The sequence below is a fragment of the Dipodomys merriami genome, unplaced genomic scaffold (assembly GCF_024711535.1).
Source record: "Dipodomys merriami isolate MVZ:Mamm:240054 unplaced genomic scaffold, mDipMer1.0.p SCAF_8, whole genome shotgun sequence".
Taxonomy (NCBI): Eukaryota; Metazoa; Chordata; class Mammalia; order Rodentia; family Heteromyidae; genus Dipodomys; species Dipodomys merriami.
The window spans coordinates 1,865,782-1,880,034 of record NW_027206401.1 but is presented as its reverse complement, the minus strand read 5'-3'; the positions used below and the strand labels follow the sequence as shown (position 1 = coordinate 1,880,034).

Genomic DNA, 14,253 nt, shown 5'->3' with positions numbered 1-14,253 from the left:
GGGGGGCACCCCACTCACTTGAGGATGAGGGCCATCGTCTCCTTCCGGTCCTTCCCCTGGAACGGCAGGGACCCCGTGAGCATCTCGAACTGCGGGGCGGGGCAGAGAACAGGTGAGTGCTCCCTGCCCCTCCTCCTGCCGCTCAGAGTCCCCGTGGCCCTGGTGGGGGGCGGGCGGTGGGAAGAGGCCCGGCCTGGCTGGGGGAGACGGACGGTGATGGTTTAAGAATAGACACACAAAATTAAATCAAGGCTGTGATGTCTGACTGGCGGATGAGCCTCTCTGATACATCTGCTTGAGCGTCTGTGAGCTGATCACACAAATCTGAATCTCCCTTCACACGGGATTGCATTGGCAAAGGAAATCCTCCTGTCTTGGTCTCCCCTCCCCCCACTTTCCTCTTCTGTGGTCTGCGGACAGTGATCACCGCTGCTATTTCCAGGAGAGCCCCGGCTGTGTGGACGGGAGAGCCGTGTATGCACGCCGTCCGCCTGCGCCGCGGGCCCTGCCACGATCGGGCGGTGCCACGCACACGCCTGTTCAGCCATTTCTTTTTGGTCACGGCTGGGACTACGGCTCGGGGCTCACCCTGCCTGCTGCTCCTTCCCAGTCCCCGCCCTTCTGCACAGTTCTTTCCTCTGGGACTCGGTCCCCGTGGGAGGGACCGCCGCTGGGCCAGGCGTCCAGGGCTGCTGTGACGGGGCGGGAGGAGGAAGTGACGGCTGGGGGGGCTGTCTCTGCAGTTGGCATGCCCATGGTACTTGGTTTCCTTTCCAGCCCCTGAAGTCCTGTTGGAAGGGATCCGTCTGGTTTGCTGCCCTGGCGGGCTTCGTGCTGGCGCATCTCGGGGCTCAGGGGAGCCTGGGCTCTCAGGAGGGGACAGGGCCTCTCTGGAACTGCACACAGGGCCTTGAACCTGGCCCAGGGCCAGCAACGGTGAGCCAGGCTTCCCGGGGGAGTCTGGGGCATGGAGGATGGCCTCAGGAGACCCCCTCCCTCACCCTACGGAACACCTGTCCGCCAGGGGCTCAGAGACGGGAGCAGGACTATCTAGGAAAAAGCACCTATGGAGAGGGCAAAGGCCACGAATTCTCATTCACATCTGTGTAAATTGGCAGGTGGCAGGAGAGCACCGTGAGACCTCCTGGGTCCACTTGCTCTTTGCCGGCGTGAAAAGTGACCGGGCCAGCCATCCGACACCACTGCCGCACGCCTGGGGTCCAGGCGCAATTCCCGGTGGTGGCCTTGGCGTTCCTTGGTGGGGCAGCGGCCAGCGCTGGCCCCTCCCGATGCCAGGTGACCATCTCTCACCAGGAGTTGGATCTTTCCCCAGTGGCCCCGGGGCGTCACCTCTGCTCAGAGGGCCTGGCAGCCCGGGCCGACACCGCCTGGCACGGGCAGAGGACCGGACCTGGGGGGGGGAGTCCATGGTAGGGGGCCCCGGCCTGTGAGGGGTGAGGTCACATGACCTCGTGTTGGCGGAGTGACCAGAAGCTCATTTAATGACAGCTGTGCGGCCCAGGCTCACCCCTTGTCACACGCACAGGATGGGTGGTGACAGACAGGCCCTGAGGTGCCGTGACCCAACCACTGGGGTTACATCTGGAGGGCTGGAGCTGGCACACCTCCAGGGCCTGGGCTGGAGAGGGGAGGGGAAGGAGAGAGGAGGGAGGGGGAGGGAGGGAGGAGGGGGAGGGGAAGGAGAGAGGAGGGAGGGGGAGGGAGGGAGGAGGGGGAGGGGAAGGAGAGAGGAGGGAGGGGGAGGGAGGGAGGAGGGGGAGGGGAAGGAGAGAGGAGGGAGGGGGAGGGAGGGAGGAGGGGGAGGGGAAGGAGAGAGGAGGGAGGGGGAGGGAGGGAGGAGGGGGAGGGGAAGGAGAGAGGAGGGAGGGGGAGGGAGGGAGGAGGGGGAGGGGAAGGAGAGAGGAGGGAGGGGGAGGGAGGGAGGAGGGGGAGGGGAAGGAGAGAGGAGGGAGGGGGAGGGAGGGAGGAGGGGGAGGGGAAGGAGAGAGGAGGGAGGGGGAGGGAGGAAGGAGGGGGAGGGGAAGGAGAGAGGAGGGAGGGGGAGGGAGGGAGGAGGGGGAGGGGAAGGAGAGAGGAGGGAGGGGGAGGGAGGGAGGAGGGGGAAGGGGAAGGAGAGAGGAGGGAGGGGGAGGGAGGGAGGAGGGGGAGGGGAAGGAGAGAGGAGGGAGGGGGAGGGAGGGAGGAGGGGAAGGAGAGAGGAGGAAGCATCAGGAAGGGAGAAGAGGGGAGAGAGCTGAGAGGGAGGAAGAAGAGGGGGAGGGGAAGGAGAGAGGAGGGAGGGGGAGGGAGGGAGGAGGGGGAGGGGAAGGAGAGAGGAGGGAGGGGGAGGGAGGGAGGAGGGGGAAGGGGAAGGAGAGGAGGGAGGGGGAGGGGAAGGAGAGAGGAGGGAGGGGGAGGGAGGGAGGAGGGGAAGGAGAGAGGAGGGAGGGGGAGGGAGGAGAGGGGGAGGAGGGAGGGGGAGGGAGGGAGGAGGGGAAGGAGAGAGGAGCGGGGAGCCAGAAAGGAGAGGGGAAGGGAAGGAGAGAGGAGGTGAGCAGCAGGGAGAGAGGAGGGGGAGGGGAAGGAGAGAGGAGGGAGCGGGGAGGAGGAAGGGGTGGGCCCAGGGCTAGGACCAGGCCCACTGCCATGGAGGCCACCTGGTCCCAGGCACCTAAACCCTCAGCTCTGTCAGGGAAGGAAACGGGGTCTGTGGTGGATTAAAAAATGCTCAACTAAAACTCTTTACCATGGAAATCAACCTGGACCCTAAAACCTTCATTACATCTGCACGGTGAAACATACAGGCTTGGCCTTTACTATAGTTACATTCTGATTGGAATCTCAGATCCATTTTCATCTTCTTTCTCCCCCTCCTCCTCCTTTTCTTCTCCTCCTGCTCCTTCTATTCTCCTCCTCCTCCTCTCCTCCTCCTCCCCTTCCTCCCCCCTGCTCCTCCTCCTCCTCCTCCTCCCCCTCCTCCCCCTGTTCCTCCTCCTCCTCCTTCTCTCCTCCTCCTCTTCTTCTCCTCCTCCTCCCCCTCCCCCACCACCTTCTCCTCCTCTTCCTTGTGTTTGGCAGTAATGGGAATTAAACTCAGAGAACAGCACTCTAGCACTTGAGCCATGCCCCATCCCTCTTGCCTTTAGTTTCTTTTCCAGATGTCTGAGGCCAGCTGGGGCCTCAGACTTCCTCTTCCTACCTCCATCTCTGGAGTAGCGGGGATTATAGGCATGAGCCACTACACCCAGTCTCAGGTTCATTTGCTGATGGTAGGCACTGGGGATGGGCAGGAGGAGGTAGGGGCTGTTGGGAACTTTACAGAAGCTCGCTGTCTCCTGTGCCAAGAGCCCAAGGCTGACACGTGCCTTGGAAGCCCCGTTTTCCTCCCTCCTTTCTGAATCCCTGGACCAAGCTGAGGTGGGAGGGCCAGACGGGGAGGAGTGCATCTCGGGGAGCCCCCACCCCAGGACAGGGAGGTGCTCCCCCACCCCAGGACAGGGAGGGACAGGGAGGTGCCCCCCCCCGCCTCCTCGAGCCATTACCATGAGCACACCGAAGGACCACCAGTCGGCGCTCTGCGTGTGCCCGCGCCGGTTCACCACCTCGGGCGCCATGTACTCGATGGTGCCGCAGAAGGAGTAGGCCCGCTTGTCGTGGTCGATGGCCTCCTTGCTCAGGCCGAAGTCTACGTGCGAACAGACCACACAGCCGCTCTGTGCCAGCCTGGGCTCAGAGCCACCTGTGCACGCCTGGTCCCTCGGGCCGCGCGGCTGGCCGGCCTGGCCCCCCTCCTCCCTCCCCCTCCCTCCCTTCCTCTCCAGCCCGGAGCCCACTCAGATGCTCCGGGAGGGGCGAGGGCGGAAGCGGTGCTGCTTCAGAACACGGTCTCTGTCTGTGAGGCGCTTGAGTGTGGACGGGAGGCGGGGTATCAGGGCCGGGCCAGCCGTGCTGTCACCCAGGCCGGGGTCCTCACAGGTGACGTGGCAGGTGTCAGTCGAGGTCCTGCCACGCAGGACGGGCCCCAGCCACGCGGAAGGGCAGCTCCTGAGGGCCGGCAGGACAGGGAGTGTGGCCTGCGGCCATCGTGGGACGAGCCTGTGGGGCTGTGGCCGCCAGGCGGAGGTGGCAGGTGCCCTGGGGCCTGGGGGCTTGCTACAGCAGCACGGCGAGCTCCGCCACCTCAGGCCGGCGGCCAGGCGGCCGGCTGCCGCCAGTGGGGTCACTCCGACCGGGGCTTCAGGAAAACAGCTGGGCCAGAGGATGCAGGCCAGGAGAGGCGGAGGGAGGAGCCCCTCATGGCTGACCCGGCCAGCATGGGCTGGACGCCCCGTGGTGGGCCCTGAGCCAGGCATCCGGGATGCTGAGCACAGGTCCTGAGAGAAGTCTCGGGCCTGGCGTGGCTGCGGGAGGCGTGGGCAGAGGGCGGGCTCAGGTGCCCACGCTGGGAGGCCCAGAGCCCAAAGCCAGCAAATGAGCAGGTGACCAGGCCTGAGACGGCATCGTGGAGGAGGAACGTTTTGTTTGGTTTTAATTTATTTTTACAAACCTGTGATCTTAATATGCCCCTCTTCGTCCAGGAGAATGCTGAAAGAGGGAGAGACCACAGAGCTTCAGAATGAGGCCGGCCGGCCAGTGTGCCCAGCTCGGCCTGCCCCAGTCCCACGGGCCGGCCAGTGTGCCCAGCTCGGCCTGCCCCAGCCCCACGGGCTGGCTGTGCTCAGCTCAGCCTGCCCCAGCCCCACGGTCCGGCCAGTGTGCCCAGCTCGGCCTGCCCCAGCCCCACGGGCCGGCTGCGCCCAGCCCGGCCTGCCTCAGCCCCACGGGCTTGCTGCGCCATCCTGTGCGGGTGGTGGGTATCTCTGCCGCCGCCCTCCCTGCCGCTGGATGAGGAGAGGGTCCCAGGAGGAAGCCCCGCACTGCTCCACGTGTAGACAGAGCAGAATGGGGGTGACCAGGGAGGAGAGGGGTCAGAAGCTCCGTGACACAGCGAGAGTGGAGATAGTCGCAGCGATGGTCGGTGACGTGACGCTGGGACACGCTGGATACCATGGCGTGCGACGGAGCCCTGGCCAACGCCGGCTCGTGCTGTCTGCCTATTAACGTGATTGCAACCTCTCTGCTGTGGGGGAGGATGGCTACCTCTCGGGGGGCAGGGAGGAGGGATGACACGCCACACTTAAAGAAGTGAGTGGTTCCACTCAGTCTCTGCTCAGAATCAAGCGGCTTTCAAGATCCAGTCCCTAACAATTTCAATTGAACAAAAAAACCCTCACTCTTCCTCCTATTTTGAGCCATTCGAATCACTATGACTTCTATAAATGAGCACATACTTCCAGCCCAGCAGACACACAGGGTCACGGGGGTCTGTCCACACCATGTCTGCAGGGTCACAGAGTCTGTCCACACCATGTCTGTGGGGTCACGGGGGTCTGTCCACACCATGTCTGTGGGGTCACGGGGGTCAGTCCACATCATGTCTGTAAGGTCACAGAGTCTGTCCACACCATGTCTGTGGGGTCACGGGGGTCTGTCCACACCATGTCTGTGGGGTCACGGGGGTCAGTCCGTATCATGTCTGTAAGGTCACAGAGTCTGTCCACACCATGTCTTTGGGGTCACGGGTTGTTCACCTAGAAGGCAACCTCAGAGCAGTGCAGGAGAGCAGACCGACGAGGAGCACGTGCTGGCATCTGTCCTTAGGCTGTGACCACTCTGCAGAGGATGTGGCTGGGGCTGCCTTGGTGTGCCCACCAGGAACACGCCACCCAGGGCAACACGCCAGGAACACACCACCTGGGCAGGACGCCAGGCAGCGCCTGCCTGGGGCAGGTCTGGCTATGTCTCTGTGCACAGCCTCGTCGAGCTGTGAGTGAGACCGTTGGTAGTTATCTCAGGATAACCTGGGGACCCTAAAATGCCTCTGTGTCTCCTGTGTAAGCAGATCACACTGAGTGTACATGTCAGCTCCATGCAGAGGGTGGAAAAAGAAAATCTGCAATGGAAGGGCACCATTTTGGCGGGTGCTGATGCTTTATGTAGCCAAGATCAGCAAAGTGTGCTAGAGCTAAAACCATGATGGACTTCCATCTCCAGAGACACATAAGATCCTAGAGCTAAAACCATGACTAAACTCTGAAGACACATGGATCCTAGAGCTAAAAACCATCAATTACTGTGATGACCATCTCTGAAGACTCACAGCTCCTAGAGCTAAAATCAGGACTGATCTCCATCTCCAAAGACACACAGATCCTAAAGCTAAAATCATAACTGATCTCCATCTCTGAGGACACATGGATGCTGGTGGGACCTAAGGCCACAGCCTCACAGCTGACCTCTTGGGAAAGCTGAGGTGGCCTCAGTCTGGCTAACACGGTGGGCAGGGCCCCTGGGTGTGGAGAGGACAGGGGAGAAGAGGAGAGACCGGTGGCCCGGATGAGAGCTTGCCTGACACCTCTGGTGGCAGAAGCCGGTGGGAAATGGGATCAGAGCGGGGGCCAGCTCCGGCCAGGTCAGCATGATCCAGAGCTGGGCCTGGCCATCACAGCTGCCGCCGACGGGGTGAGAGCAGCCTGGCGACCCTGTGGCCAGGTGCGGGGCAGAGCGTGGGCCTGCGGCTGGAGCCCTGACGGCGGGGCGCCCCCGCGGCGCTGCCCACACAGCAGCGCGGGCCCCGGAGGACCTCTCTGCTCACTTACTTCTCGGGCTTCAGGTCTCTGTAGATGATCCCCAGGCTGTGGAGGTGGTCCAGAGCCAGGGCCAGCTCCGCCAGGTAGAACTTGACGTCCTCCTCCGTGAACATCACCTGCAGGGAGAGGCCCGGGGGCAGCTTGTTACGCTGCCGCTGGTTTTGCAGACACTGCAGGGGACCGGGACTCAGTTCTGGAAGGAGCACTTGCAGCCCTTTGCCAGCTCTCTGAGTGGCTGACCCGCTTGCCTGCCTCGGGCCCGGCCCAGCCCGCCCTGTAGACCGTTGGCTCTGGAGTAACCCTGTGCTTACCTCCTGAGCTCATAGCCTCTCAACTCAAATAGCTAAGCCACACCGGGGAGGCGACTCTAGGCTGGACAGCGGCCTTGAATCTCATCGCTCTCCCTTCCATAAGTTACTGCTCTGCCCTTCCTCCCCCCAGGCTGGCTGATGCAAACCTGCAGCCTGGAACCTGCAGCAACTCCTACCAAACAAGCACCGGGCACACGTGCCCAGCCTCAGGCCACCAGGCCGGTGAGGTTTCCCGAGTGTGGGGTAGGTGCCAGTGACTCTCAAAGGCTGGGTTGACCCGGCCTGGCGGGGGCGGGGACTGGACAGGAAGGCCTGGTGCCTGGAGGGGGGGGGACACCCGGGAGCCCACGCAGTGCACGGGCTGGGGGGGCGAGGCGGCCCTGTCCGCCGGCTCCTGACCGCATGGGAACGTGCCTCCGGCCATGTCAGCAGGAGGGCGAGCCCCATCAGAAGGCACTGCCTACAGTCACCACAAGGTGTCAGCACACACACTCCAGTTCTCACCGCCCCACGTTCTCTCTGAAAACAGACATGAAGAGTGGGAGCTGGGTGGCCAGGTCGCCACAGGCCTCCAGGGGCCTCGTGGAGGGACAGCCGCTGAGCCCCGCCAATCCCTGCGCCGGCGCCCGGCACTGTCTCTGCTGTGCTTTTCTAACCTGGTTCACATACTCGGTGCCTTGCTTAGAGCCAAATTCCCCTCCTCATGCTCATCTATGTGCCGGGGTCACAGTCACCCGCATCCAGCGTTGGTTCCCGTGCTGGGGTCACATCCCTGGGCTGGTGTTCATCCACGTGTAGAAATAAAAGTACCCACATGCTGGACACCATGGGCCCCGCACAGGGCCCTCCGGAGCCTGGGGTCTTCCTACACCCCAGTCTCAGGGCGCATGGCAATGTCCCCAAGTCCACGACAAGCCACTGCCCAGATGTGAGCTCCTGGGGGGCACACGTGGTATTGCACTAGGCTTAAAACATCACGCTGCAGGGTGGACGTGCGAGGAAAGTTTCTTCACGTTTCCAAGATGTGTGTGTGTGTGTGTGTGTGTGTGTGTGTGCGCGCACACACGTGCCCGCGCCCACAGTGGCCCTGCCACTTCTTTGGCGTGCAGGGAGCCACGCAGAGTGACTGAAGGCGGTGTGACCGGAGCTGGCTTCTGCAGCCGATGGGCAGGGGACATGCTGGGGGGACGCCGTGTGGGTGTCAGCCGCACACCGGCGGGCACCAGTCACCAGCCAAGCCCCGGCACTCTAGTTTCGTCTAGAACCTGGGCCTGATTCCTCCACCCAGCATCCTCCCCGATCACAAGGAGGCGCGAGTCCCCTTTGAGCACGGACCGAGGAGCCCCCCAGATCAGGGAGAGTGACCTATGACCCTGCTTTAGTGAACTGGAGGTCTGGAGGGCTGAGGAAGCCAGGCAGGGGGCTGGAAGCCCCCTGGACAGCAAACAGAAACCATCACGTGGCAAAGAACACCAGACGCTACCCTGTGTGTCTCCCCAGCCCGCCGCCTTTGGACGGAACTCGGGATGAGCAGATCGCTCGCTCGGGTTTGCTCGTTCTAGACAGACATTGTGGGGAAGGGGGCGCTCACCTCTTTGGAGAGCCGGGTGAAGAGGTCCCCTCCGCGCAGGAAGTCCAGAATCAGGTAGAGTTTCCCTTCTGTCTGGAAGGCTGCGGATAGACACGCGTCAGCTCTGCAGGGCCACCTCTCTGACAGTGTCTCTGCGGCCCCCAGGCCTGGTCTCTCTTTGGCTCCAAGACTGTGATCCTGCAGGGCTGTGGCTTCCGGAAGGCACCGGCCCCAGCCGGAGGCAGCTCGCAGGAAAGACCAGCGGAGGAGAGGCGCGCTGAGTTCTGTGTCTCGCTTTTGTTGGGGTCTGGAGACCTTCCTTTTCTTTCTCTTCCCCCCCCCCTTTCCTCCTCTCCTCCTTCCCTTCCCTTCCCTCCCTCCCTCCTCTTCCCCCTTCCTCCCTTCCTCTGGCATGCAGGGACTGAATGAACTCGTGAGGACCAGCAGTGAGGTGGCCAGGCCAGGCCAGTGAGGTGTGTCCGCCATGACAGCCCAGCCCAGACGGGCTATCGTTTGTCACGTGCTCTGACACAGGGGCCACCGCCGGGAGAAGTCCTGGCATCTCTGTGCTCCTGAGGCCTCTCACTCTAAAGGTAAATGCTAGAACCACTATAAATCCTGAGACCTGGAAACCCGGGGCGGGCAGTGTGGCCACCTGGGGCCCTGTGACACCGCCTGGTAACACACACATTCTGTGTAAAAGCCTCTGCGCGTGCCAGTGCAGGCAGTTTCCAGTGAGACACAGACGTGGCCTGCAGCCACCCACGGAACACACACCCGACCTCGGGCCTGCGCAACTCATGCTCTGGGCTATATGCACGGGCGCCCCGAGTCAGGGCTCCCCCATCCTCCCCACTGTCCCAGTGACCCAGGGTCCCTGGCCCCTGGGCCAGCAGCTTGAATTAGCTACTGAATGCCAGAAGTGGAGGGGTGACACCAGCCTTGATTGAGACATTGTGTGTGTGTGTGTGTGTGTGTGTGTGTGTGTGTGTGTGTGTGTGTGTGTGTGAAGGTCCTGAGTTCAAGCTCCAGTACTGGCACATGCACACACCCATATGTACACACACACACACGCACACGTGAGAACTCACACACACACACACACACACACACACACACACACACACACATCAAGTAACACTTCATTCTGAACCAGCACAGAACTATGGTATAGCTCACTCTAGGTCAGGAGACATTGGTCCCACATTACCAAAGGTGATAATTCAAACATAAGGAAGACATCTTAGTCTTGTAGGGGAAGCAAATAGAAAAGAGATAAAGGCCAAGAGCCTTCAGCCTCACAGAGGTCCAGAATCTATGACACAGGAAAGATTTTCTGCTAAAATACCTTTCCCGTGCCCCTTGCCCGGGAAGGCCACCCGCGCCCTCCTCCTGCCCGCCCGCCGCTCACTCACCATAGTGGAGCTTCACGATGAACGGGTGATTCACTTCCGCCAGGATGTCTCTCTCCATCTTGGATCTGACTCGGTCTCGAACTGCAGGACAGAAACCAAAGCTGGTCAGGGTGGGATCAGGAGTTCAGAGGAGAGACCGGCACTGGAGGCTCACACCTGTAACTCCAGCTACTCAGGAGGCTGAGAGCTGAGGATCAAGGCTGGAACCCAGCCTGAGCCGGAAACTCCATAGGAGTCTTATCTCCAATTAAACACCCAAACTGGACAGTAGTGGTAGAGTACTAGCTTTGAACTTAAGGACAGTGCCCAGGCCCTGAGTTCAAGCCCCAAAAAATGGCACCAAAATATGTTTAGTGGATCAGAGAATAGGAAAAAAGTGGATAAACAACTCCTTCAGCCTTTTATTGCACATGTGACTTGCAGTAGTATAATGATTAGCCCTCCACTTAGATTTAACCATTATTAACATTCTGAGATATCTGATTCTTCAGTATGACTCTGCCTCTGTCTGTCTGTCTGTCTCTCTTTATGTCAGTCGTGCGTCTTGAACTCAGGGTCTGGGCACTGCCCTGAGCTCTTTGAGCCACCGCATCCACTTCTGGCTTTCTGGTGGTTAATTGGAATCTCATGGGGACTTTTCTGTCTGGGCTGGCTTTGAATTGTGATCCTCAGATCTCAGTCTCCTGAGTAGCTAGGATTACAGATGTGAGCCACTGGCACACCGCTTAAGTCGTTTTTTTAAAAGACTATCTCAAAAAGAAAACCTTAGCCCCCCACCAAAAAAAACCCTACACAGTGAAAAAATTCTCCCCAAATATCAAAACAAAAACAAAAATCACTTGGAAGATAGCGTATGGAGGCCAGAATTGTACCTCCTGAGGAGCAGGGCCGGTCACTGTGCTGTATAAATGTGGCCATTAACTATATACCAAGCCGCTCACTGGGAGAATGAAGCTTAACCACAGACGTCTACCTAACATTCAATCACAGTTCAGCCCTGCTGGCTCTCCCTGATACCGAAAGGCCGGAGCAAGTCCTGGACCAGGGCGGCGGCCCTAACATTGTCAGACCCAGACCTCCATGGAGAAAAGGACCAGAGATGCACAAGGCCAACCTCTCCCGGACCTGTGTGTGCACACGCACGTGCGTGCACCCCTCACCAACTGCACTGCCACCAAATGTCGGTGACATCACTTGTCTCAGGAAGGAGGCAAAGGGGTGAGGGGAGACTTTCCAGACGGCACAGGGAGACCAGCCGGCCGGGCTTGGCTCCAGCCCTCACCGGCCCTGGGCCTCAGCGAGCTCCGTGCCGACTCACGATTCTTGTGCTCGGACGCCACGATAGAGCCGGGGGTGGCTCCAGACACCAGCAGTGTCTGAAGGGCCTGGCAACGGCCGCTCACAGCCGGCAAGAGAACAGTCCCGCTGCACAAGCAGCGGGCAAAGCTGCCGACCAGAGATCAGACAGGCCCAAGCTCCTGTCCAGGCACCTGTGTGGAATGTTCTTTCAACACAAGCGGGCACGGCACTTGGATTTGTTCCTTGGGCGCATGACTTAGAATTGCTGCCTGCAGTCACTCTGTAAGTCACGCACACAGACGCTGCCAGTTTCCAGAGCTTGAAGATCCCGAGCATCCTTAAGTGGCACGATTCCAGGTGAGGCCGGGAGAGCGGGAGAGGGCGGAAGGGAGCGGGTGGAGAGCCAGCGCGCACCCGTCTACTCCCTGACACCGCCAGGAAATAATCTGTCACTTCTTTAGAGAAGAACGGGAGGGGTGTGGCTGCATGCCAGGCCACTCAAAGGAGGGCTGAGCTGTCAGTGACGCCCGTCCCCCCGGCAGAGCCCAGCCACTGTCACAGCGTCCCCCTCCCTGCACGACGCGCGTCTTGAGAAGCACTCTGACGTTTAAAAATTATTTCCACAGCTCTGCTGCCCCTCGTTTAATGTTCCCTTTGCAACATGCCTTCACCATTCAACACATGAGACGCAGCCGCCGGCCCTGGGCTGAGGGCAGGGCTGGGCCGGGGCTGGTGCCCGCCGCGCTCCAGCGCGTTGCTGAGAACTGCTAACCGGCCCACAAACGCGCCGCGGTGAAGGTGGGACTGGAGCTGTGGATGCTGGGGAGTGGGGGCTGACGGGACACAGAGGTCTGGGACTGGAAAGGAAATGCTCCTTTGAACCCACTCTCTTCTGCCTGTGAGGGACCTGGGGCGAGGTGCGCGGGAGAGCCAGGCGGCTGCCGTGCACGCACAACCGCGATGTGACCCTGGGGCCACACACACAGCTCTGCACACACAGCTCTGCACACACAGCTCTGCACACACAGCTCTGCACACACAGCTCTGCACACGCAGCTCTGCACACACAGCTCTGCACACGCAGCTCTGCACACACAGCTCTGCACACGCAGCTCTGCACACGCAGCTCTGCACACACAGCTCTGCACACACAGCTCTGCACACACAGCTCTGCACACACAGCTCTGCACACGCACACACAGCTCTGCACACACAGCTCTGCACACACAGCTCTGCACACGCACACACAGCTCTGCACACACAGCTCTGCACACACAGCTCTGCACACACAGCCCTGCACACACACACAGCTCTGCACACACAGCTCTGCACACACAGCTCTGCACACACAGCTCTGCACACGCACACACAGCTCTGCACACGCACACACAGCTCTGCACACACAGCTCTGCACACACAGCTCTGCACACACAGCTCTGCACACACAGCCCTGCACACACACACACAGCTCTGCACACACAGCTCTGCACACACAGCTCTGCACACACAGCTCTGCACACACAGCTCTGCACACGCAGCTCTGCACATGCACACACAGCTCTGCACACACAGCTCTGCACACACAGCTCTGCACACACAGCTCTGCACACACAGCTCTGCACACACAGCTCTGCACACACACACACAGCTCTGCACAGGACAGCTCTGCACACACAGCTCTGCATACACTCACAGCTCTGCACACACAGCTCTGCACACACAGCTCTGCACACACAGCTCTTCTGGTTTCTTCTAAGGAAAATGAGACTGCAATTGGATTTCTGGAGATAAGTTTCTATTCGTTAGTGTGAGACCATCGTTGAAAGCTAAAACACTGCCGGGTGTCAAATGATGTTTAGTTTTCCAGTTGACTTTGAAAGGAACACGAGGAGATGGAAAATATTCCTTTCTTTTTTGTGTATAGGGCTCAATTTCACAATATGAGAATGTGAAGCTAATTATTCTAGAATAGTTATGTTGTAAATATTACTAAAAGTCAAGTATGGTTTGTTTTTTGGGGGGTTGTTGCATACTTGAATGCAGAGTTGTGTTGCTATTGGTAATACTCAACTACAAACTCAAGGGTGTTAGTGGACTAGAATGCCCTGAGACTTTGATGTTTGTAGGAATTATAGGAACAACTCATCAAGACGTTAGATCCAGGCTCTGCTCTCTGAACTATAGCACACTAGGTCCGAGTTCAGATCAACCCAAACCCGCAGGGGTGAGACCCGGCCCCAGCGGCCTGCGCCCTCAGCATTGGCATTTTGCAGACATTGGGCTGTGCTGACGTCAGGACGGTTTTCTTCTTTAAGGAGAGAAATCATCCATCCTCTACATCTTACGTCTCATCTACCTGCTGTTCTCAGCCCCTTCCTTGAATAACTAAGATGGCTGCAGTCTGTATAGACTTGCTCCACGCATTCACCCCCTTACGTCGTTGGCTGTCTATAGATTAATTTCGCCAGCTAGGGAGCCAATGACGTGCAGGAGGAGACGGGCGTGTCCTTCGACCTCCCGTGGCCCTGTGCTGTAAGACCACGTCAAGTGTTTCTGATACCGTCTGAGTTTCACAGGGCCCTCTGGTCGGCTGGGTGACCGCCAGGCAGGGGAGCGCCCGGTCCTGCGGCTCCTCGGTGAGCCTGCCAGCAGCAGCAATCCCGTCTGCACAGAAGGCCCCGTCCGTCCTGCCGGCCTCCAGCTCGGCCCCTCCTGCTCCCACAGGCTCCTCCCGCTGCAGCCCTGGCGCCAGGGCACCTTGCAGACGGGGCCTGGGGGCTGCGCCTCCTGGTGGGAGTCACCGCTGTCCGCTCTCACTCATCGTCCATGCTGGGTACACGCAGCCGTCCTCCGCCATTCAGGGTGTGGTTCTCTCCCTCGACGCAGGGGGCACGGGGACCAGGGTGGGGCAGCTGCCCGGTGCTGCGGACGGGTGGGAGGCAGGCCATGCGGCTCACCTCTACCGGGCC

General features: G+C 60.2%; 1 protein-coding gene across 6 annotated transcripts in view; it reads right to left on the bottom strand.

The window, feature by feature from the left end:
- The window catches only part of Rps6ka2 (ribosomal protein S6 kinase A2), a 193,828-nt gene that overhangs the window by 33,990 nt on the left and 145,585 nt on the right, over nucleotides 1–14,253 (bottom strand). For all 6 annotated transcript variants that reach the window (XM_070010342.1, XM_070010338.1, XM_070010339.1 and 3 more), the window contains 6 exons: nucleotides 9,986–10,066; nucleotides 8,592–8,671; nucleotides 6,699–6,805; nucleotides 4,547–4,584; nucleotides 3,543–3,685; nucleotides 19–89 (listed from right to left, as the gene is read on the bottom strand). In XM_070010342.1, coding sequence (XP_069866443.1) covers nucleotides 19–89; nucleotides 3,543–3,685; nucleotides 4,547–4,584; nucleotides 6,699–6,805; nucleotides 8,592–8,671; nucleotides 9,986–10,066 — 520 coding nt within the window. The remainder of the gene's footprint in view (nucleotides 1–18; nucleotides 90–3,542; nucleotides 3,686–4,546; nucleotides 4,585–6,698; nucleotides 6,806–8,591; nucleotides 8,672–9,985; nucleotides 10,067–14,253) is intronic.